Source organism: Ammospiza nelsoni, chromosome 14 (assembly GCF_027579445.1).
Source record: "Ammospiza nelsoni isolate bAmmNel1 chromosome 14, bAmmNel1.pri, whole genome shotgun sequence".
Classification (NCBI taxonomy): domain Eukaryota; kingdom Metazoa; phylum Chordata; class Aves; order Passeriformes; family Passerellidae; genus Ammospiza; species Ammospiza nelsoni.
Genome location: NC_080646.1, coordinates 8,409,815 through 8,432,296, shown reverse-complemented (window position 1 = coordinate 8,432,296; position 22,482 = coordinate 8,409,815). Strand labels below are relative to the sequence as shown.

Here is a 22,482-nt window from a genome sequence, read left to right as displayed (position 1 = left end):
AAAAGAGGGGCTGTGCTTCTCTTCCAAAGTGTGTGTGTCCTAAGAGTCCTGGCATTCACAAACTTATACAGAATGATGTCCTAATTCTGCCATTTCTAACTTTGTTTTTATACAGAAATTATGAAGGGACATTAAATTTTGTGATACAGGGGAGCTGATCCAAAACCACTATGGGTTTGTATTCAAGCAGTTTTGGAACAGCCAAAAGATCAGTATGAACAGCATCATATAAAAGAAAAATGGGGGAAAACCATATTTGACTCCTCTTTTTCCTACCTTTCCCTTCTGGTTTAGCACTACTTTGATCATCATCCCACCTAAAACAGAGTAACCATCTCTCTAAGCTAAGGCACACGTACTGAGATTTTTTGGACACGAACATCCCCCTCTTTTCTCTCAGCAGAAGAGCTCTACAGGACACGCCTACCTTGCAAACTTTTCCTTATCACCAGTGATTTGATCACCATCATACCTAGAAACAAAAGATAGTACATCAATCAGCAGGGGTTATGCATTGTGTGATAGCCAACATACAGCAGAAAGCAAAAAAATTCACAACTGCAAACCATTACAAGTAACAGCAAGAAAAACAAGGGAATGAGAATGATACAGCAAAGAAAACACAGAGCCTGATCCAAGCCATGCCAATCCAGAAACTTCATTTGTATATTTAAAAACATAGAAGACACATTTTCAGTGGATTTAAGCAAACACTTTGACATACACTGATTTCTTGGGAAACTTAACAAGCAGCACCAGTACAGAAAACACCAGTGAGCTTTTATCCACAGCAGGCCATGAAATATTCATTGCTGTGCTGGAAGTGAAGGGGCTGTATCTGTTCCAGCTTGCAACCACAGCTCCCTCCATTCAGCAGAGGGCACTGATGGTCCACAGATAACACAGGAGGGCAGAGACACGGCTCAAGGGTGATGCCTTATATAAGGGAAAAACTTCTGTAGGTACAGACACTGCACTGACTGTCCTGGAGGCTGGCAACAGGCAGGCAGGCAGGTGAAACTGCTGGGTAAACAGAAGTGAAATTTAAACTGGCTTAATTCCCTAGAAGTAAACAGGTACCTCACTCCTACTCAAATCAAGAGAAGTTGGATGCCCAGGCAGGTATGTGTGGTGTTTGAGCAGCACCTTTATGGAGGAAACCCAGACCAATGGGACTTTCGTCCTGTGGGACTAAAGCTTCACTGTTTCTGAAGCATTGTCCCAAAGAGGCAGCAATGTGACATTTCAGTAAAAAACAACATGCTGCTCTTCTTTCTCTTTGCTAAAAATGCACTAATCATTTGAAATTGAATTTTGCTAGCATAGTTATGGAAAGACTCATTTGTTTGAAATGAAACTGTGATTTCCAAAACACAAAATGTATGTTTTGGAAAACACAAAAATAAGGTAATGGCTTTTCTAGAAGTGAAGACTATAACTGCTCAAGAACAGTTCAATGAGAATTTTATTAACATTACACCTCTCCAAAATTATGTAATTTGTTACAACAGACAGCCTATGAAGGTCCTATGTATTAGCTAAAAAAGTAATACAGCCTAAATAAGCATGCTTTCCTCTTCTAACAAATCAATAATAAAATTTTACTTTTTTTCTGTCTGAAATGAATTAAAACTAATTTTAGGGAATCCACCTATGCCAGTTCCTCACTCAAACAGTGAAGACAAAGCTTAAGCAAATCTTGAGCTGTATTTCTTTATGCTGTGTTCAACACCAGCACCCTCAGAACATTCAAGTGACAGCACCACTCTATTCCCCTTGACTCTGCCTGGAGAACAGACTGAGGCCAAGAAATTTTCAGCAAAAAGCCCAATTGAATGAGGAATGGGCACATTACAGGGGAAGCACATGCACAGGCTCTGTGTGAGGTGGGGTGTCATGCAGGGATACCTGAGCTGAGCTGGAAGCCCTGAGCAGCAGCAGTGTGTGCCAGCTGCCATGGGGCACTGTGCTGACAGCACTGCTCCTGTGCTCCCACCAGCCTGGCCCTTGGCCACTCATCCTGCTCTGCAATAACTGAGCATGTTTTTGCCTCCAACTACTGGTTTTCCCTTCCAGCCTCCCAGCTGACCTCTGCACAAGTGCTCCTTCAGGCACTTCAGTCAAAGCCAGCTGGGTTAGCCTCAACATTTAAACAGCAGCTCTTTGACAACTAAATAATTTTGACTGAAACAAGCTAGGTCATGTGAGCAATCTGGAGAAGGGAACAACTTGAAGAGGATGTCTGAATGTAGCCCTGGGTGTCTCTGCATGCTTCTTCTGTACTCTAAAACCAGAACAATCTGGGCTCTGTGCAGAATTTAAGACTTAGATTTTGATCTGACATCAAAAACCAACTGAGTCTAAGCACAGCACAGCATACCTCTCCATTAAAAGCAATGGAATTATTGGCTCAACCCACCACCAAATTTTGAAAGGCCAAAACCAGAATGGGGAAGGACCAACACATGGGTATCAATGTGCCCAGAAACCCTGATGCTTGTGCAGGCACAAATCAGCTCCCATTCCTCACAAATGTTGCTCCCTTAACACGTGTCTTCTACCAAATATTAGGACCAAGCCCTCAAATCACCAGTTTTAACACAGGGACTGGTTCTAGAAATGACATCAACCAAACAAAAGCACTGCTGGTCTTGTCCAGTAAATGATGATATGGTGTCACAGTGGATGTTCAGCACACTTCTCTTTCAGACTGGAATGACCCTGTTAAACCCTACAGTGACAGCTGTGCTGCAACATGGCTGCTGCTACAGAGCTGCAATTACAATTTGGATAATCAGCAGTTACCCACAGGCCTCAAAGTATCTACACCCCTCAGTGCAGCTGCTTGGTTTCTAATAAAAAAATGCAAACAGTGTGACCAGGAAAAAAAAGGAAAAGTGAAAAAATGGCAATGAGGCTTTACTGTTTATTTCTAGCTTTGAATATTCCATGTGAATTAACATTTTTTTGTCAATTTTTACTATTCAGTTACACCTAATTCAGGTACATAATGTAAAGTTCACTAACTTTAAAAAACAATCCACCTCTACGATCTGTCAAATCATCTTAATAAGCAATTAACATCTGAAATAAATTAGAAATGAAATTTCCTTTTCAGTGGCCAAAAGACAACTTCAGCAATGTCAAATAACCAAAGTCCATCTACAGCAGTTGAAATAATACGCTAAAAATCACAAGTTTTCTCATTTGATATAGCTCCAGAGTGAAATTGTGACACACAGGCTGTCAGCTTTATAAGCCAATAACTACATCAGGCAGGTTTCTGCCAAAATGCCTGATTTTCAGAGGAAGCTGATAAAAAGAGTAACTAATATTTGGGTTGAGCTGTTGGCAAGTTCTTCACCTGTGTTTATATTGATTTTCAAACATCAGTAATGAGACAGCTGTCTTTCCCCACTGAAAGAAATCAGTGATTTGGTCAACTCTTTTGTAAATGCTCACCTTGAAAATTTGCTGGGCCCTTCCCCATCTTCATCATCAAAGTCCATTCTGTAAAAGCAAGATTTCCAAATCAGTAATCAAGGCGTTGGCAATGGTGGCAAGAACATTCAAGCCAGGTGTTCTCAGTGTTGTTAGATTTGTGTTTTGCCTGGAGGTGTTGAGGGCTGAGGATTCCAGTCTTGCTCATCCCCTCCAGGACCTAGAAGCAGCTCATCAGCTGATTTGTGTTCCAGAACTTCTCAAGGCTGTGGAAGAGCTGAGTTCTTCCTTGGGCCAAATCCCAGCCTGCCAGTTTGGCTCCTCCAAGGAACCACAAAAAGCAGAAACCTGTTTCTTCACTTCTTACACAAACAGACTAGGAAGATTATCTTCCTGATTTAGACATCTAAATAAGATTCCTGTATTAGGCAGAGTGAGTGTATCATAGACATTATCACTACAGTTATACAATAATATAATTTACAAAGCATTTTAGACATTTCTATACCTCTAAAAAAAGGTGGATAAATATTTATATCCCCAAATATAAAGACTTAACTCTGCCATTAGACAGTCCAGTTGATATAAAACTATAATATACAATGATATTAGTTTATTTATTTTAATAAAAAATACATTAGTATAATATACAGACGTTGATCAATCACTCTTAATTTGTGTAGACAGGAAATTATAGTTTTGTTTTGCAAACATTTTTTCAGATTTCTTTAACTCTCTAAGCTTTCCATCCTTTCAGTGTAGTAAAACTTCATACAACTAGAGATTCCATGTCTCTAATACTGTTCATATTAACAGGTATAAGTCCTATTAAGGGCAAAAACACTTCAAAGTGACAATGATATTTATCTCAGTATTAAAATGATTTCTACCAATGACAAATTGAGATTTGTATGTCCAGAGTGTGGGAACAAAGATGCAAAAACAGTCTAAAACATTAGCATAGAGAAGTGCCAGTCAGGCACTACCCTCTTAAATTCTTCTGAATTCTTCCTTCTTAAATTCTGACAACCAAGAGACTCTGGCCCATAAAAGATGTGTCTGAGTCACAGCAACCTCTGTACAAATGGAATGAGGGCAGCAAGTCAGCACAGGAATTGGACATGGCACTAGAAAAGCTACAATAATATTTTCCAGATGGTAACAGTGATTATTCATTTCTGGAGGAAGCAAAGAGAAAACCATTTTCCCCAAAGAGCTTTAAGAAAAGCTGTGTATTTAACTTGCTTAGCTTTGATGCAATCGCCGTTTTCACTATAAATTACATCTTTGCTCACCTAATTAGCACCAAATCCGGTTCCAAGGTCCGTGATGATCCCTCAGCTGCCTCATGCAGAACAGCACTGACCCCCAGTGGCCTCAGCTCTGCCACAGGGCTGCAGCTAAGCCAGGACCCAGCTGCTGCTGGCACCCCAAATGTGGCACCAGCAGCCTGAATCCCCCTTGATTCCCTTGCAGCACTCCCAGAAATTTAACATTTACACATGTGGTATAGCCCAGGGTCTCCTCTCACCTACCTGCTTCCTCCCCACATGCAATAATGTGACATTCCAGAAAAACCTTCCCATTTATAGGAATTGGAATGTTTCTACCTGCGCTGAAAATGCAGAGGTCAATGTTAAGGAGAGCTGTTTGTTTACAAGGGGAGGGCAGCACTGGGATGGCTCTCACAAAAGCATCACACCCTTACCTGGGTTTCACTGGCAGCTGAAACACATCTGAGAGAAACACCCAGTTTCAAACTGGGGGAAAAGGACTGCAGGAAAAAATTATACACCTGTGGGGGAAAGCCTTTTCTTCAGGGATTTTATGAGACACTGCTTTAATCTGGGACAGATTAATTTTGTTACTCTTTTCCTTCCTCTCCAGTACACTGAGATCACATGCCTTGGTGGATATGATTCTATGATTTATTTAGCTTCCAGCCAAATACTCCAGCTGAGTGCTAAGGGATGAGTTTTCCCCAAAATCAAATATTAGCTGTACTGCATTTAATCTAGTTTATTATTACTGGAATACAATGCAGGGAATTAGAGATGATGATAACAGCTTAAGGCTTGATCCTGCTACCTGCACTGTATCACCACCTCTGAGGCAGTGAGGGCCACTAACACACCTATTTATTTAGATGGTTGGATATCAGCTTCTCCCTTTAGGAGATTCTTGAGGGGTTAATATCCTCAGGTAACACCTCCCACATTTATAGTGGGCTCATCACAGCAGAATCTGAATGCATGAGGTATAACACCAGTCTGCACCAGACTAAGTCTTTAAATAATGACTTTGCTTTGTTAAACTACCCAAACCCTTTATTTCATAAAAAAATTGAACATAAATTTCACATAAAATATCAACACTTTAAAAAATGCAACAGCAAATGTATCTCTGTTCCAGCTTGGTTAATAACACATTTCCTAATTTCACTGTGCAAAGTGAAAAAAACTCTTTGAAACATTAAAAAACCCCTCAGATATAAAGTCATTGATTCCAGTGTCCTGTCTGATCCACTGTGCTTTACAGCAAGGCAGAAGGAAAGGCAGTGAATCAGTTGTAACCTTTAGCAGAACACAGCAGAACACGTAAAAATAATATTCCATCAACCTCCTCATACCCTGACAGATAAGAACTTCTGTTTAGATAGAATATACTGCACATTAGCAAAACAGTAGAAGCAGCCTCCCAGAAGACAAATGACATCATTTCAGAAGATTCAGAAAGACTATCTTTTATCTTCATTTAAAATTCCCATTAAAAAGAGGCTTTAAAAAAGAGCTGCACTATGCTCTTTTGTTTTGAAGAGACAGCATAAATCTTGTTTTCCTCTTTCATACTGTTCACATCAATCGTGAAAAGGCCTGATGCATGAAGTACTTATTAAAATGTATTTTCCTTAGAAGATGTGTGGCTACCATAAATAGAGCAATAAAAATACTTTAAAAAATTAATTATTCTCAATTAGAAACATTTTCATAAAAAACACCCTACAAACCAAAATGCCTCCAACAAGGTCGACCTGTGCAGGTTAAAAAAATTGACTTGCAAGAGGATTGCAACACTGCAACACAATTACTATGTAAAATTCCCAAGAAATGTCAAAAGATGCTTGCCATGATTACACAGTGCATGGAGAAGGCAGGCAGGAATGGTCAGGAGCAAATGCAGCTGAGAAGCAGATGGGGATCTGTATTACAGCCTTTTATTCTGCACAAAATTGAGGGGTAGAATGGTGGAGTGAGGTCTCTTTTCCCCAGATTTTGATAGTTTTGGTTCAGAGAAAAGGCAAGACTACACCATGAACCAAAACAAAACCAATGCAACTGAAACCAGCTCATCCAAAAAACCCCAACCCTCCCTGTCCAAGCACAGACAGCCCAGGAAGGTGAAAGAGCCCCTTATCCTCTAATACAGCGAAGCCTCAATTAAAACCACATTAAATAAAGAACTGAGGGTGCATTAGTATAAGATAGTCACTGACCACTGCAGTGCATTATCTTATGCTGTCACTTTTTTCTGTGAAGTAGCTGGTATAATTTATAGAAAGGAAAAATATTTTTCCAAGCTGTCAATGAAGCCAAATGCCGACACGGCAGAAACACTTTCTGGACAGCCAATGAGTTTAAACTGATCTACATTCAAGTCCACACAGCAATTATTCTGCCAGCTTGCCTCAGCAATTATGAAAAAAGAAACAATTTTCAGAGATAACCAAAACTGGGAAAGCTGGCTGCGTATGCTTGCTCCACTCCTTTATGTTTGACACAGAACACTCCTACAATGCCCAAGGACTGGGGTGTACCAAGATGTATCACCAGAACAGCAGCCAAAGGAACAAGTGTTAGTTGCAACTTTGTTCAAAAAGAAGCTCAGAGGAATTAGACACAGCAGGCATCCTTTCCCTCAAGGGCTGAATAAACACAGGAGGGAACAGTAAAAAAATATTACAAAAAAAATAAAAAAAAAAAGCACTCTCAGCTCAGGCTTAGAGAAAGGCAATTAGTTCAGAGCTATGGTGCACAGATGAAATAACATGATCCAGGTAAAAAAGTGAATCTATACTAATTTACTCAGTGAATTAACATGTTAAAGACATTTAAAATAATTTGATTTTATGTTCCTCCCACCCTCCCCTCACTTCACCTTCTCACAAATAGATGACAATACTTAAAATGCAACAGATAAAGCATTTCAATTAATATCAAGTCAGTATTTAATATCAGAATATTTCACAGTCAGCAGCATCAAACCTTGCAACAGTAAATTGCAAACCGATATTCAGAGCTGACATGGTTTATGATCAAAGAAGAGATCAAATATCCTGCAACTCAAGTACAAAACCTTATCTATGTTAGGTAGCAATGAAAAGATGTTAATGCTTTGTCTTTTCTTTTGAGTGCAAGTTTAAAAAGGTTTTCTCATTCAGCAGCTTGAAAATAAAAATGTGATACCTGTCAAAGAGATTTTAGGAGTTTCTCAAACCAGTTTCATACAGTTAGCTCAGCATAAAAAGGGCACTCAGTGGGGGGAGATATTCAAACTCTTCTGCCCAAAGGAACATCCCTCAGAACAACCATCCAGAGTGTTCCATCACACCAACCTCACTCTGCATTCGAGGCAAGGTCAACCTTCCCCCTTGTTAATTCACTCCAAGACTGGGACTCCAGCACTGTTGCTGGAGCAGACACACAGAGCTGGCAACATACCTTGGTGAACAATCCCTAGAGCAGCTCTTGCAAGGAATAATGTCCTCCTTAGGTGCTCACCAGGGAAGATTTCACTCACTGTTGATCCTGTTAAGCCCCACCACTGTCTGATTTAGGACTAAACATAAAACTAATCAATCTCTTTTGAAGAGACTCTCAGATCAGTTATCTCTGAGAAAGCATCATCCAAAAACCATTACTATTTGTGACCAACCTTTGATAAAAACAGGAGGGAGTTATTAATACTAGAGAGTAGTTTTCTGTTCTCAAGCTCTTGCTACACTTTTCTCCTAACACAGAGAATTTCTATTACAATTTGATGTGGGCAACTACCCCTACACCACATCAGCCTCTGATGCTAGATAAAACAAATCTTCTTTAGCAGAGCCCTGAAGCTTGTGTAAGGGCTGAATTTGATACAGGCCCTTCCCCCAGAAGAAGACTGGGCTGCTTCCAGCGAGACCTAGAATATTGCTGTCCACAATCTCTGAAGAGTGAGCTCTCATGCTATCTCTGTACCTCGAACTATAAAGAAAATATCTTTAACAGGCCTGTCTTTAAGAGCTTCCAAGTGTAACCTTCAGATGAAGTTGAGGAAGTTTTCATGTGCAATCTTGCTACCTTTTTTCACTTGATAAATCACTGTGAGATTAAACAGGTATAGGCAATATGCATTCATTATATCTACAACAGCCACAGGATCCAAATTCCTTTCTGGATGCTTTGCCAAACCTGAAAATCTTCTGAAACAAGCCAAACAACAAGCCATATGCTTATCAGCAAGTTTGATCTTGCAGGAAGAACAGATGCATTGAAGAGAAAAACAAAACATCAGCGGCTAATGTCATAATGCATCTTACATAAATATAACATTACATAATAAACACACACATGTATTCAGGTGCATTTTGAGTTTTCTAATGCAGGTAATTTCCCATTTCAGACCTGAAAAAAAGGAGATGGCTTATGGCTTACCCAGAGCGACGCTTTCCTCCTCTGGAAGGCATGGATCCTGCCATCCTCACTTGTCCACTCGCCATGGGAGCCACTGGCAAGGCCACCGAGCCAGGAATATCTGAGGCCATTTCTGCAAGGCACAGGTAGGGGAAGAGGTGGGGGAAATCCCTTAATGCATTACCTTCAGAGAAACCTCTGCTGATAACATTACAGACAGGCCCTTCCCAAAACAAACAGAGAAAGCTTTCCTTTTCATTTCTAAGGAAAAGTAAAGCTCTCCTACTAATGCCCGGCAGATTCACAGATCCTTTACGAAAAGCCCAGCTAGGTCAACAGACATTATAGTGCCTGGGAGACAGAGAGAATTGCAGGTAGGTATCTCTGTAATTCCACTGACCTGATGGTTCTCATTTTAAGTCTCTAAGAGGCTGTCAGATGAAGGGCAACAACCTTCTACAACAGTTAAAGCCTTGCACAGAAATGCAGAGCTGAATCCCCAAGGGAAATGATGCTGTGGATTATAGTGCCAGGGTACCAAAAAAAATAAAAATTCAAAAACTCAGTTTGCCAGAGAGGCCAAGAGCTGAGAGCAAAGAATTATCAGGTGATACTGGTTTTTATTATTTATATTCTGGAGGCATTCAGAGGGCCAGACTGAACTTGGAAGAGTTCAAAGGCTTCCTGCATTTCTGTGTGTGTCTTGCAGAGCAGAATTGAGCCCAAAATCCAGGCTGATATTCATCCCTCTGCCAGGGCTCGAGGTACAGCCACAAGTTTAATCAAACCTCAAAACTCTGATGTGAGAAACTGCAAAAGCTCACCTTATGCAATAGTATTCAGACTTCTAATGGCAAGTACTTCCAAAGTCTATTAATAATAGTTCATTACACTTCAAAAAAGAAAAGTGGAATATAACGTATTTATACCCTTTTCTTCTATCCCATATTAAGCATGGGATTAAGAATGTTTTTCCTCTTTATAACTCTTATAAACTATATGAGCAATTAAAACTTTTTACTAATGCACATATACTTTATTCACTCTGGAGGAAAAATCTACAGTCAAAACATTTAATTATCTTGAAAGAAAATGCATCTTCCTTCCAACTTAAAAAAAAAAAACCAACTTGGCAAGGTATCTGGAGCTACAGCTAAATATAATTACTAATGGAAAGCAAATCTGTTTAAAAAATCCTGCTATTTTTTCCCCAACAGATAAGTATGAAATAACTTCAATTATGGAAACAGGAATCCATGTTCTTTCATTATGTCTGGAGAGCACTTCCATCTCTGCCACACTTTATACACATCCATTATACAACACTATGCATTTCAAATAATAACATTTTATCTGTTCACTGATTTCATGGATTTCTTCTAGTACATTTAGTTTTATTAACTCCTTTTCAACTAAAAAGCAACAGAGCAATCCAATATTTTTTAACAAAGTCTGCAAGGCCAAACACTGAAACTGCTGCCTATGCCCCCACACCACAAAGTTCCACAATGGCTAAAGCTGCAGCTATGTGGAAACACAACATTTATGCACATTAGCATATCTGCAGACAAATAAAAGCATCAGCATGCAAACAACTGGTAAATCACTATTTCCAGAATAAGTACCCTTAGCTGCCTAATGCCCATAATTCACTCAGAACATTCTAACTCATCTCTCATGGGTAGAACCGAAGGGCATTCTGACATGCTCTGCTCACTCATTTATTAAAGCAGATGGTAAAAACCACAATAAATCTACCTGCAAAGTGTCCCTGTCACTCAGAAACACATTTCAGTATAGATCATCAAGGAGATCAGATTTTCTTCAAGTAGTAACTGTAAGACAATTTCTTAGCAATATTTTAAGAGTAAGAACAATACTGTACTGTGATGAGAAACCTCATTTTCCTCAATCTAAACCAAAGATGATGAAAAAACACACCAAGGGTTGCATCCAAAAGCCCAAACTAATTGTTTAAGGTAACTTTATAGCTCACCACAAAAAGGAAACAAAGGCCCCTTGCTCTCCTTTATGCATTCCATGCTTAGAGGTGCATCCAAAACAGGCTGAGCAAATCTCTCTCTGTAGAGCCCTTGCTCTCACCCCTGACAAGTCAGGGAGACCTAGACAGACAGTTTTGATCATTGTCCAATTTATGTAGTTGTAGATAGGCAGAATGAGTTGTTTTTCTGCACTTATTTTCAGCCATACATGTATGAAAATATAAGAGGGCAAGGGCAGCTATCAAGATTCAAGTACAAAGGACAAACTGAACGGTGTACTTCTTTTAAAGAGGGGAAAAAAGGTAAAAGGAATGGCCAAATCAGGGGTTCAGTTATGCCAGTGTCCAAAAACACGTGAAAGAAACAACAGAGAAAAACACGTAAAAGAACAAACAGATCCTGTGTCTATCTTCCTATAAGCTGAAGAATTACTGTGTAGTTATCTTTATTCTAGAGAACTGCACATCAAAGAAAATAACTTCTTAGATAAATCAGCCTTCAGATATGTCTTCACAGTCTGGGAGAATGAAACCAAGTTGACTGTGCCCTAGAAAGAGGTCTTAAAAAGTTTCCATTTCCAAGATATGAGCACAAGAAGAAAAAAAAATTCATCATTGGCACTCATCCGCATGAAAGCTCAGCTAAGAGGGAGGAAAGGCTCAAGCCCTTCAAATCACAGGACTTTCCATTCTGCAGCACTGTACTGAAGATGTGACAGATCTGCACATGTAGCAGTGTGTAAGACACCCAATTTACCCTTCCTTTTCAGAGCCTCCCATGTCAGAGACATCACCCACGGTGAGAGCTACTGCAGCTCTCAGGAGGTGCTCGAGGTGCACATACACTGCTGAGAAAAGCAGTCAGCTTTCCAGGCTCTCTCTCCTGATACAAGAGAATGAAGAGTTGTGCTGATGGAGAAGCCAAGAGGCTTTGGTCTCTGTTAAGCCACATAGCAAAGAAAGCAACTCCAAGGGAATGGCACCATGGAGCAGGGAACACCCTGAATCTGGCACACCAGGGCAGCAGTGGAGCTCCTCACACACTACCCTGGTGTTCCAGCAGTGACACCACAGGACTCCAGGGACACAGATGACAAAGTGATCTCAGTGCTCAGCTGCGTGTCAGGAACTCTAAGCTGGATGGCTGTGCAGAAATGTAAACAACAGATCATGGCTGGAAGAACTTAACTCACAAGAGCTGAAGGCTGAAAGAACATATGGATAGAAGAAGGAATGGATCTGAACTGCTTCCCAAATTACTTTCAGCTCTACTCATTCATGAGAATATAAAAAACGAAGCAGATCTTGATGATATTTTTACATTTATAAAATATGGCTGGTGAGAAAAGTAAAAACGTTGACATCTTATCTCAAAAACAAGAGCCAACCTGGGAAGGCAGAGCCAAAAGCAAAATCTGATGGAACCATCAGCTGCTTCTCTGACTAAACATCTGTGAAGTTACCTGTCTATGTATGCTCGGGGAAGAAAACAAGAGAGAGAAGAAAAAATGGCACTCATAAACTGGAGTCTCAAGACAGAAATACTGTGGTAGAGAAGCATTCCAAGAAGCCTATTAGCATAAACAAAACAAAAAAAAGGAGCACACATCAGACACAGACCAAAAGAAAAAATATCATAAGAAAGTCTTAAGAGTAGCTCACAATTCTTTAGAGTCACATAAATTTAGGGCAGTCTCAGTCACTTTGTTGGAGCATAAATTAGTATGGAAGCCCAGACCTGCAGCATCAAGTTGGTTACAGATATATAAAACAAACAAACAAAAACAACAAAAAAGCCATGCTGAGTCAACAATCATAAAGATCATGTTCTCAGGCTTATCTAAACCCATGTCCAGATACACATTAACACTGATGCTCACAGAAGTGTTTCATCAGCAACAAGTGTTGGGAAACAAGGTGTTCTCTTTCTGAGACTGAATTTTCAAAGAGTGGACTTCCCTTCTGTCAATGGAAATAAAACAAGTGTTGCTTACTTTACTCAAAATTAAAGCACAAACATAATTCTCAGGAAGTGAAACAAGGTCAAGCTGAACATTCATGAGAATCATCTGTAATTATCAAGGCAGAGTTCTGAACAAATTGCTTCATAATCTTTAAAAGGCGTTTCTTAGTGTCAAATAGAAATAATTTTTTTGCTGAAAAAATGCATGGAGTATTTCATTTGGAGGTTAGAGAGTTCATAGAGATCTGCCAAAGAACACAGAAATGTTATTAGAACAATACCCAGCACAACACTGGCAATCTTTAGTGAACATTCCTCCAGCTGAACAACACTTAGCAGCTCTTGTCTTATCACTGTCAGGTCTGGGAGCAGGCCAGATCCTGCCACTAATATTTATGTTCATCTTGGGGACCCCTGAGGAGCCACATTAATCCAGGAATGATGTAAAAGCAGAATTAGTCCCTCCATTTCTGTCCAGACTTAATTCCACTGCTGGACATTCAAAGTTTGGGCATTACACTTTACTTCAATGCCACATTTAGGTCGACCCCAAAATATTCACGGATGTTTCTGAAATAAAAGATAACCTGAAAACGCACATTAAAATACTGGGATAAAATACAGGGATTTATTCCCCCAAAAATCCATGTTTGTGTCAAGCTGTAGATCTGAAAAAGAAATAGCTGCTGTGCACTTCACAAAGCAAAGCACAAAGAGCAAGCTAAATGCTGCACAAGGATACCATGAAAGTGCATGAGAACCTCAATCAGAGCAAGAATTACTGAAAAGTCCAGCATGTCAGGATAAACTGGACTTCCCTTTTTTGCTAGGGAATTATTAAACCACAGCTCTCAAGCCCAAACTTTAAATCTTGAGCCCCACCCCAGATCCACTGCCTGAAATGCAGCTCTGTCTTGTCTCTGACACAGATTTGTGACCTGCTGAGGTGTCTCCCAGGGCAGAGCAGCTCTTGGCCAGGTGTCCTCACAGGGAGCATCACACAGCTCTGGAGATGGTGCTCCTGCTCTGCTCCTCTCCACAAGCCACAGCCACGCATCCTGCTGGGCAGCTTTGAAATGCTGTGCATGACGAGACTTCCTAAGTGTATACTACAAAAGGTCCTGTTAATTACACAATTTTCAGCTATACTCCCTTGCCTAAACACAGCAGACATGGACAGGGCCAGGTTTAAACTCAAAGTCTAGTGGAGAAATGGTTCTGCTGACTCCCAGAGACTTTGAATCCCTGTCATTAGCTGAGAGGACCAGCTCCAGGTTTGCTATTCCGTGCCAGGGACCACTGAGCATGCTCTCCACAGGGCTCCTTTATCCTTCAGCATCTACTGTACAAACACAACTAAAGTGAGGTACCAACATCTGACTAAACGAGAGGAAATTCTACTCTTATCAATACAAATGCGACAGATTTCCAGCCACTAATCCACAGAATGGCTGAGATGTCAATCACTCCAAGTAAATGTGGATCTAAGGCTAAACACAGAATTATGAATGCTCCCAATCCCTTCAACAGCATCATACACAGTGATTTCAAAATATTCTTTTAAATATTCTCAGAAAGCAGATTTCAAAAACTTCTTTAGAAACTGTATTTTTCATCCCCCTGAAGTCATACGGGAGTGAGATGCATCTCAGCTAAATGGTTTTGATTGCAGTCAATTGCAAGGGGGATTTTCTGCCTAGCACAGAGACATTTAAGAATAAACTATATCATAGCTCTTACTTTAGAATATGCCAACAAAAATACGAAGCTATCATGTAGTCAAAAATATTTCACAGAAACACTAATGCTAAAAATCTAGCTGTATATTTAGTCATTGCTTTTATGTATTAACTACAGAGATTATAAAACAGAGCTCACTCTCAAAGAATATAAAAAAGAAACCCCATTTTCATTGTTCCTGATAACTCTGTTAATGCTGTTTTACTTGCATTCCATTGCCAGATACTTTAAATAGACTCCACATCAAAAACATCTACTGTACAGAGAGGATATGCAGAAAAGCAAAAACATTCCTTGCCATGCTCTCGACAGAATTACGATTACAAATAAATCACAAAATACAAGAATCCCACCTTTCAGGAAGACTCTTACAAAGATGCTATTTCTTTCCTGTGAACAAAACCCTCTTGGAGAGAAATTTTATCCGCATATAAGAAGAGTCAGAAACCTCTGGGAAGAAATGTAGCAGCATTGGTATTCTGCTCAGAAAATGTCATCACAGATCTGTTTACCTTAACTGTGGACCATGATTCAGCCGGTGACAACCGTCTTGCATACTGATCAATTTATTTGCAGCAAAATTACTAACATTTTCTACTTTAACCATTTAGGTTCTGGAAAGAGTTACTGAGACAGGAATAACATAAAAATCCTAATTAACTAAAAACTTTCCCCTCCACCACAATGCCCTTGTGCTTTGGGGTGAGAGGGGGGCCCACCCCTAATCTTGAAGATAAATTAGGGCATATGGTGAGCAGTTGCTAGAGAAACGTTCTCTTTTTCAAAATGAAGATCAGAGCTGTATCCTCTGCCTGCATCACAGGTGAATGTTAAGCACACTCACAGGGGGGGAGATGATGAGATGGAGCTGCTCAGTTGAAGGGGCACTGTCTGCTCAGCAGACACTGGGACCAAGCATTTTAGAGAGTGGCCTAACGTGTTCCAGAGGCCAAAACCAGTTACCTCACTCCCTGCTGTGACTCTGCACGAGATGCAGGGTCAGTGACACACCTAAATAGACTGGAAGAGCAAGTTTTGAAGCCAAAGACTGGTACCATATGCCCCAGCAGACTGGTACCATATGCCCCACCAGTAGACTGGAAGAGCAAGTTCTGAAGTCAGAGAGGTGAAACCCTCTTTGGTACCTCCACACTTGACCGCTGCGTTCACACAAACCATCCATGTGGGATGTCCTGGGATCTCACTGCAATCCACACCCTTCTGTGTGCCCCACACCACCTGGATGTGCAAAAGAAGGTGGGATGCAGACTAAGAATTGGAAGTAAGCTGTGACAAAAGAGACTTTTGGTCTACTTTAGGGGAATTCTTGCTGCAAGTGCTCAGCTTGAGGGACAATGTGAGACCAATCACTGTAGGATGAGCAGCAAACACTCAAAACCAGGATCCTCTGAAGCATCCATAATTAGATATGCCTTGCAGAAACCAGAGTACCCAAAAACCCCACTGTGGAAATATCAATCTTATCATCTGTAAAACCAAAAAATATTTCATACATTAGCAACTGATTTAGAATGTTATTTTGACAGCACTTCTTATTTAATTTCCAATTTTCATGTTAATCACCTTATTCAGTCCAGTCATGTTGGTAATTCCATTCATCCATATCTACCCTGTGGTCAAGGCACACAAAGTTACAAAGACATTGTGGAGTAAGGAGAGGATGTGGACCACATTAATATTCACTGCCTAAATGACCAACACAACCCATATAACTGAATAAACTCAGAATCAATTAGCACAATCCAGCAGAAGCCAGGAGTCACACCCCTGCATCCACTGCAGAGGATGTTATAGACTAAAATTGAACTTGAAGAAACAGAGAGAAGATGCACTTGCCAACTTAAAGTTAGGCTGGGAAGAAGGGAAAAGGTAGCTGCTTCTTCATTCCTCCTATCTTCCTGACAAATGACATTGCACCTTATGCCCCTGCATTTTCCCCTGGCTATTTTTCCACTTCTTATTAATAATTCTGTGTTATCTCTTCTTGACCTATTCAGCCCCTGACTGAGGTGAACTATTCCTTGTACTCTCTTTAATAAGCCAATGCATCCAACTGCTGACAAGTCCTGCCAAACTATGACCATTTACCTCAAAAGAGGTTGCTGAAATTCAGAACAGGGAGCAAAGGTTAAAAAAGAAGCCTTAATGGCTCCTCTTCTGAAAGTATGTCTCTAGTCTTGGAAAAACAAGAAACCCTCTCAGAATTAAAACAAGGCTTGGATCTGCACTGCAGAATGAAGGTGAAAACTGGCCTGAACCTAAGCACTTGGCCTGCCTCTAAAATGTGATAATCCTGCCCCTTGCAGAGGTGGAACTCTAACTCAAGCAGAAAGACACCCAGGTCTCCACCATGATTATGATGGACTGACACATTAGAAGAAAAGGGCTTCTTAAATCCAGAGTCTGGAAGTGCATGAAGGAGTGAACCAGAAACAAACCCAAGGACCTGAGGTAGACTCACATTGATAACACAACCTGAGCCTCCAACACTTGGCAAATGTCTCAGATATAAATAGTTACAAGTGGGAAAGTGCACATGCAAATCGGGCAGGGAAGTAGGGCAGCTACTAAAAGACCAGTTTACAGGGAGGATGAAAATCTGACTTGGAAAGGCTGCTCCAGGATTGATGTAAACATCATTAAAAGGAGAGAGGCAGGTGCTTAGTTTACACAAAGGGTCACAGTAAAACAGCTGATAAGAGCAGCAGGACCATTTAAGGTGTTTTAATGTGACCCTACCTGGTCTTCAGCAGCTACAGATGTGATCATGCAATCATACAACATAATTCCACACTTAATTGTCTCTGCATTAATGTGCCCTGGTTTTATTGATGTTATTTTGGCTGATCTTACTGACATGTGGCAAAAGTGCCAAGCAAATCACCAAAAAACAAGGCTCCCCAAACTATGCATCATTTCCATTTGAAATGAATGGTGATGCTCCCTGCTTCTCTGACATTTCGTATTTGCCAAAAGTAACTGCATAATTATAAGTTATGAGCAAGAAACAGAAGGTAACATTCAGTGTTATTTTCCATACTTTGTACTGAGCATCAGACCTAGCAAATAGCATATACGGCTGTTCTGTTATGAAAAACTGCCCACAGCTGACCCATTAATGAACTCAAACTGTGCAAGCACATACCCAGCCTGGGCAAACAAACATGAGGAAAAAAATAATAAACTCCAAGGACTTTCTTTCAAGTTTCTCAGACACAGATCATGCTCAGTCCATTAATTCTTCATTTAACAAGTCTGTTTCATTTATCTTGTTTTGGTTGGCACTCAATTAGAAATTCATGTACAGGACAATTTTTTCCATTTTTAAAATAGAACACTTGCTGTATTTCATCCAGTAAAACATCAGGAAGTAAAGTGGAAGCTGCAAGACCAGCTAAAAGCACAACAATCCGGAATTAGGCAAAACACCTGCATACAGCCCTGTCCACAGGATTATCACTAATTGTTAAAAGGGCCTGGTAAAATTTGTTGCTTAATAAATATGCAAAGAGAACAATTTGAGAGTTACCCACTCGGCAAATTCAAGTTAAAAAAAATAATAACCCACACGGCCATACTATCAGTTTCACTGTAATTTCAGTTATGGATGTGTTTTGTCATATCTGCCTCTATATTTTTAAGTTTTCTTGAGATTGGACTTCTGTCTACACAGAAAGAAAAGCCCTCTCATCCAACCACTCCTCATCTCCTGCCTTGCACAGCAGCCCATTTTTGCTGGCCACTCTCATGACCACATATATATACTTACATACATATATATATACACACACACAGAGATATAGATGTATGTACATGCATATATACATGTGTATACATACATATGTAAATATAAATATAAATATATAAACACCAGAAGAGTTAAGCCTGGATTCCTTCTGCCACTGCATTGCTTGCCCCCCGTTGGTTATCACCCCAAGCCAGTGCACTCCTCAAAGGCAATGTCAAAGCATTTCAGCCACTCTCACACCATCCCACAACTTCCCCCTTCTCATACTTCTTACCTTCCCTCACCCTTACTGTTTGTGCCAAGCTTTCCTGACCAATCACAACTATCTCTGGATGCCCCAAACTCCCTACAATGGGCAGCTGTGGATGCCAAAAAAATACTCCATAGGATTTATGTAGTGCCTAGCTAAAACTGTGGAAAATAAATAAACATCACTGGCTGGAAGGTGGGATGGCAGCCAGGGGAAGCACCACACATGCTTACTCTGATTTTATACTCCTTCAAGCACCTGCTTTTGGTCAGTGCTAGAAAAGACATGCTGGACTTAAAAATTTTACTTTCAGGACAAGACAGCATATTTTCACATCAGGCGCAGCAGAAGTAGCATTTCTTAAGTGAGTTTCTTCTACAAAGGTACAAAAGATAGGAAATTACTGCTATTACTTTATTTCACTAACAATAAAACCAAGCATTTTCCATTGTATGCCCTTGCTCTGGATCACTGATTATTAGTTTTATTACCACGGCTGCTATTTGTTCTTTCCTACACACATCATCTCCTTTTCCTTCTTCTATAATCATCAAAAAAATACTCGCAAGCAAATTTCTTTTTATAAATTCCTATGTAACTGGTTTATGATAAATAATAACAGCAGTAACTGCTCAATAGTTTATCCGCACTATGTCATCATTTGAGGCTTCATTTTTGTTCATTCAGCTTCAAACTATTTATTTAAAAATAATATTTCCACAATCTTCTATCAAGTAGTCTGGATCCTTACTATCTATCTAGCAATTATTTTCCAGCAAGAGAAGCTGGTTTAGATTTCAAGCATTTTCAGTGCTTGATCACAAATCTATTTTGTTCATGTACAGGTTCAACTGCCAAATTGTGGAAATTATTTTGAAGCTTCTATTAAAATACTTGCAATGATATACATAAGAAATAAAACTGAGATCAATACCGTGGCTCTCCAGAGTTTACAACATAACAAGATGACAGCACTCTAAACTTCTATCAACTAAATAAAATGTAGTCAATAGCTGTATAAATGCAAAGAAATAAAGCTAATTGCTAATAAATCTGTCCAGATTTATTCACCAAAATGGGTTTTAACTAGATGCAGATCAAGGGTAGCCTAGCTTCCCCAGGAATCCAATGTCTTCTCTTAACTATTTAATTTTTTCCTCTAACCAGAAATGCACAGAATTCACACGAAAGTCACTGCCAACATCACTTGTCTGTATTTTCTGTTAATTACAGAAGAAATCAGCTATCAGATTTCATGAGCATAAGAGGCAGTATTTATGACTATAACTTTTGGTTCAAATTCAAAGAAATTCGACAACATATTTCTTAAATAATGAGCAGAAACGTTCAAGTGAATTAATAAATTCATGCTCTCCTCTTATAATTATTTAATAAAAATATTCTTATAACTCATTTTCACTGAGCACTAAGTTCACAGGTGCAAGCAGTTATATAATTCATCCTAAATGCTGAAATTTGAAAATGCTTGGAGCCAGACCAAAACAGAAGTGTTGTCCCTGCCTACAACAGAGCAATCCCCAGCAGGAATCTCTGCAGTCACCCAGGGATGGTGAGGAAGACCACGAAGGCTTTGTGCATCCTCCTTCTGAGGAACTGGTGCCATCCCACCAAACCCAGCACGGGGTGGCCCAGGATCTGCCCTGCAAGCCCCACTGTGGCCACAGACCTTTGAGATCTTTGTGCTGCTCCCACCACACCAGACTGAGACATCCACTCTTCATCTGCTGCACAAAGCTTGGGAGAAACAGAGCCCAGCGATAAAGGTGTAAAATGTGGATCGCTCTCATTCAAATTATCCACCGAAAATGACTGACTCGTATCCTTCAAATGTCTTTATTATTTATTACAGAGATTTTTAAGTGTGCCTCAGAAGGGTCTGTTAATTTTAAATTTCATTCAGAACAGCAACTTGGGTTACCAAATACTTAATTATCAGTAAATTTACAGTGTCCTTGGGCACTGTTGGGTAATCAGAATGCTATTGTTTTCATTAAACAGCATCCTATTGATAGCACTAATGACTTCAGTTCTGCCTGATCAACAAGCAAATGATGCTTATTTGATGTTATGATAATTAATTAGCCTTTCAGGTGTTTTCACACCCCAATTCATTACTAAGAATAAGAATTTTTATGTGAAACACCTCAAAAGAATATCAGTATATAGAAAACACATTCTAAAAATAGGGTGTGGTTCAGTACTTTTTTCTTTTCTCACGATTTCTAATACAATATTCTCTGCCTCAAAACTGCAGGGGGAAAACCCCACATTTAACTCCTTTAAAAAACCCAGCCTGAGCATTATAAATACTCAGTTCATTTTATGCCTGTCTGAAATGCCTCTAAGTCAAAGGAGATTTTATGATTAATTTTTTTTTCTCCAAAGACTGAAGAAAACAGCAAACCTTACTTCCCCATAGGAGCAAGTAGGATGAAAAAACATGACTCAAACAGGGAGTACAAGTGAACAGCCATTGTTTCTCATTGTTTCCCCTTGCTCAGTTTACAAAATACTGTAGTCCAGCCGTCAGACCATGGAAAAGGGCTATGGCTAAGAAAATTCCAGATTCAAACTGAACTGAATCTCGAAAACCAACCAGAAAAAGAGTGCACCAGTGATCCCACAATGTTCACCTGGCACCAATCTGGATGTGTTCAGTTTAACTTCCTAACAAGGACAACCTTCACATCTGATGTCTTACCTTATCTGATACAACAACCCACATCAGCAGTCACCCTCCTTCTTGCAGATGAGTTTCCCAAACCCTGAATTTTTCTGCAAGCAAAAAACCCACATTATGTCAAATAAAGATTTTAGTGATTTTTTTACTTTTCACTGCACCTTCACTTCTCTAAATGTTTTTAGAATATTCCTCCTTTTAGGTAATTTCATGTATTATATCTTTAGTATCTGCAAATAAAAAAAAAAAAATAGAAGTTCACAAGCTTTTGGGTGCTCACAATGGCATTTGCTGTTGTTGTTGCTTTCTAGAATTTTTCATTCTTACATGTATTCCAAATGGCACACCCCAATGTTATGGCATAAGGGAAACCTTCATAGGGATGTAGAAAATACTAAATACTACAAAGACCTGCTGTAAAATATTCTTTAGTGTTACTTTAAGTTTCCTACACTCCCAATAATTTCTTATGAATTTTGGAACACTTTTTTTCTGCTTAACTTCTTCCCAGAGCTACTTCCTGAACATATTTCATAAAACTGAATCCCATGCTTTCTTTTTAAAATCACCAGTTTTAACATAAGAGAAATGCTGTTTCCAGGTAGGCTGTGCTAGACTTTCTGAAGTGATCAGCAGTAACAGCCATGCTCTTGCTTGCTTTTTCAGAATTACAGAATACAAGATTTGCTGGATATTCTACCAGTGAACCACTAAACAATAAAAAAAAAGCATATAACAACAAAGCATTATTTTTCTATGTCCCCATATTCACATTAAACATGATTTGACATCCATTACAAGCCACTTGTTCCCAAAAGCATACAGACAGTTCTGTGCATACATCAAATGCAGAAGTGAGGAATGATACTGAAAAAACCCTCACTGTAAACAAACTGGATGTTTGTCAAAAAACAAGCTGATTGTTTGTCTGCAAATATTGACCA

The 22,482-nt window shown here is 39.6% G+C and overlaps 1 protein-coding gene across 6 annotated transcripts in view; it reads right to left on the bottom strand.

The window, feature by feature from the left end:
• ARNT2 (aryl hydrocarbon receptor nuclear translocator 2) overlaps positions 1–22,482 on the bottom strand; it is a 96,499-nt gene that overhangs the window by 62,643 nt on the left and 11,374 nt on the right. For 3 of the 6 annotated variants that reach the window (XR_009419408.1, XR_009419409.1, XM_059482056.1), the window contains exons 2-4: positions 9,135–9,246; positions 3,463–3,510; positions 428–472 (exon numbers count right to left, since the gene is read on the bottom strand). Coding sequence is in view for 4 of the 6 variants with exons in the window: in XM_059482056.1 (XP_059338039.1) it covers positions 428–472; positions 3,463–3,510; positions 9,135–9,246 (205 nt within the window). In the remaining 2 variants the exon portion in view is untranslated. Of the gene's footprint in view, positions 1–427; positions 473–3,462; positions 3,511–9,134; positions 9,247–15,171; positions 15,344–22,482 lie in introns of those variants that run through there. The other 3 variants (XM_059482057.1, XM_059482059.1, XM_059482058.1) reach the window with 3 other exon arrangements.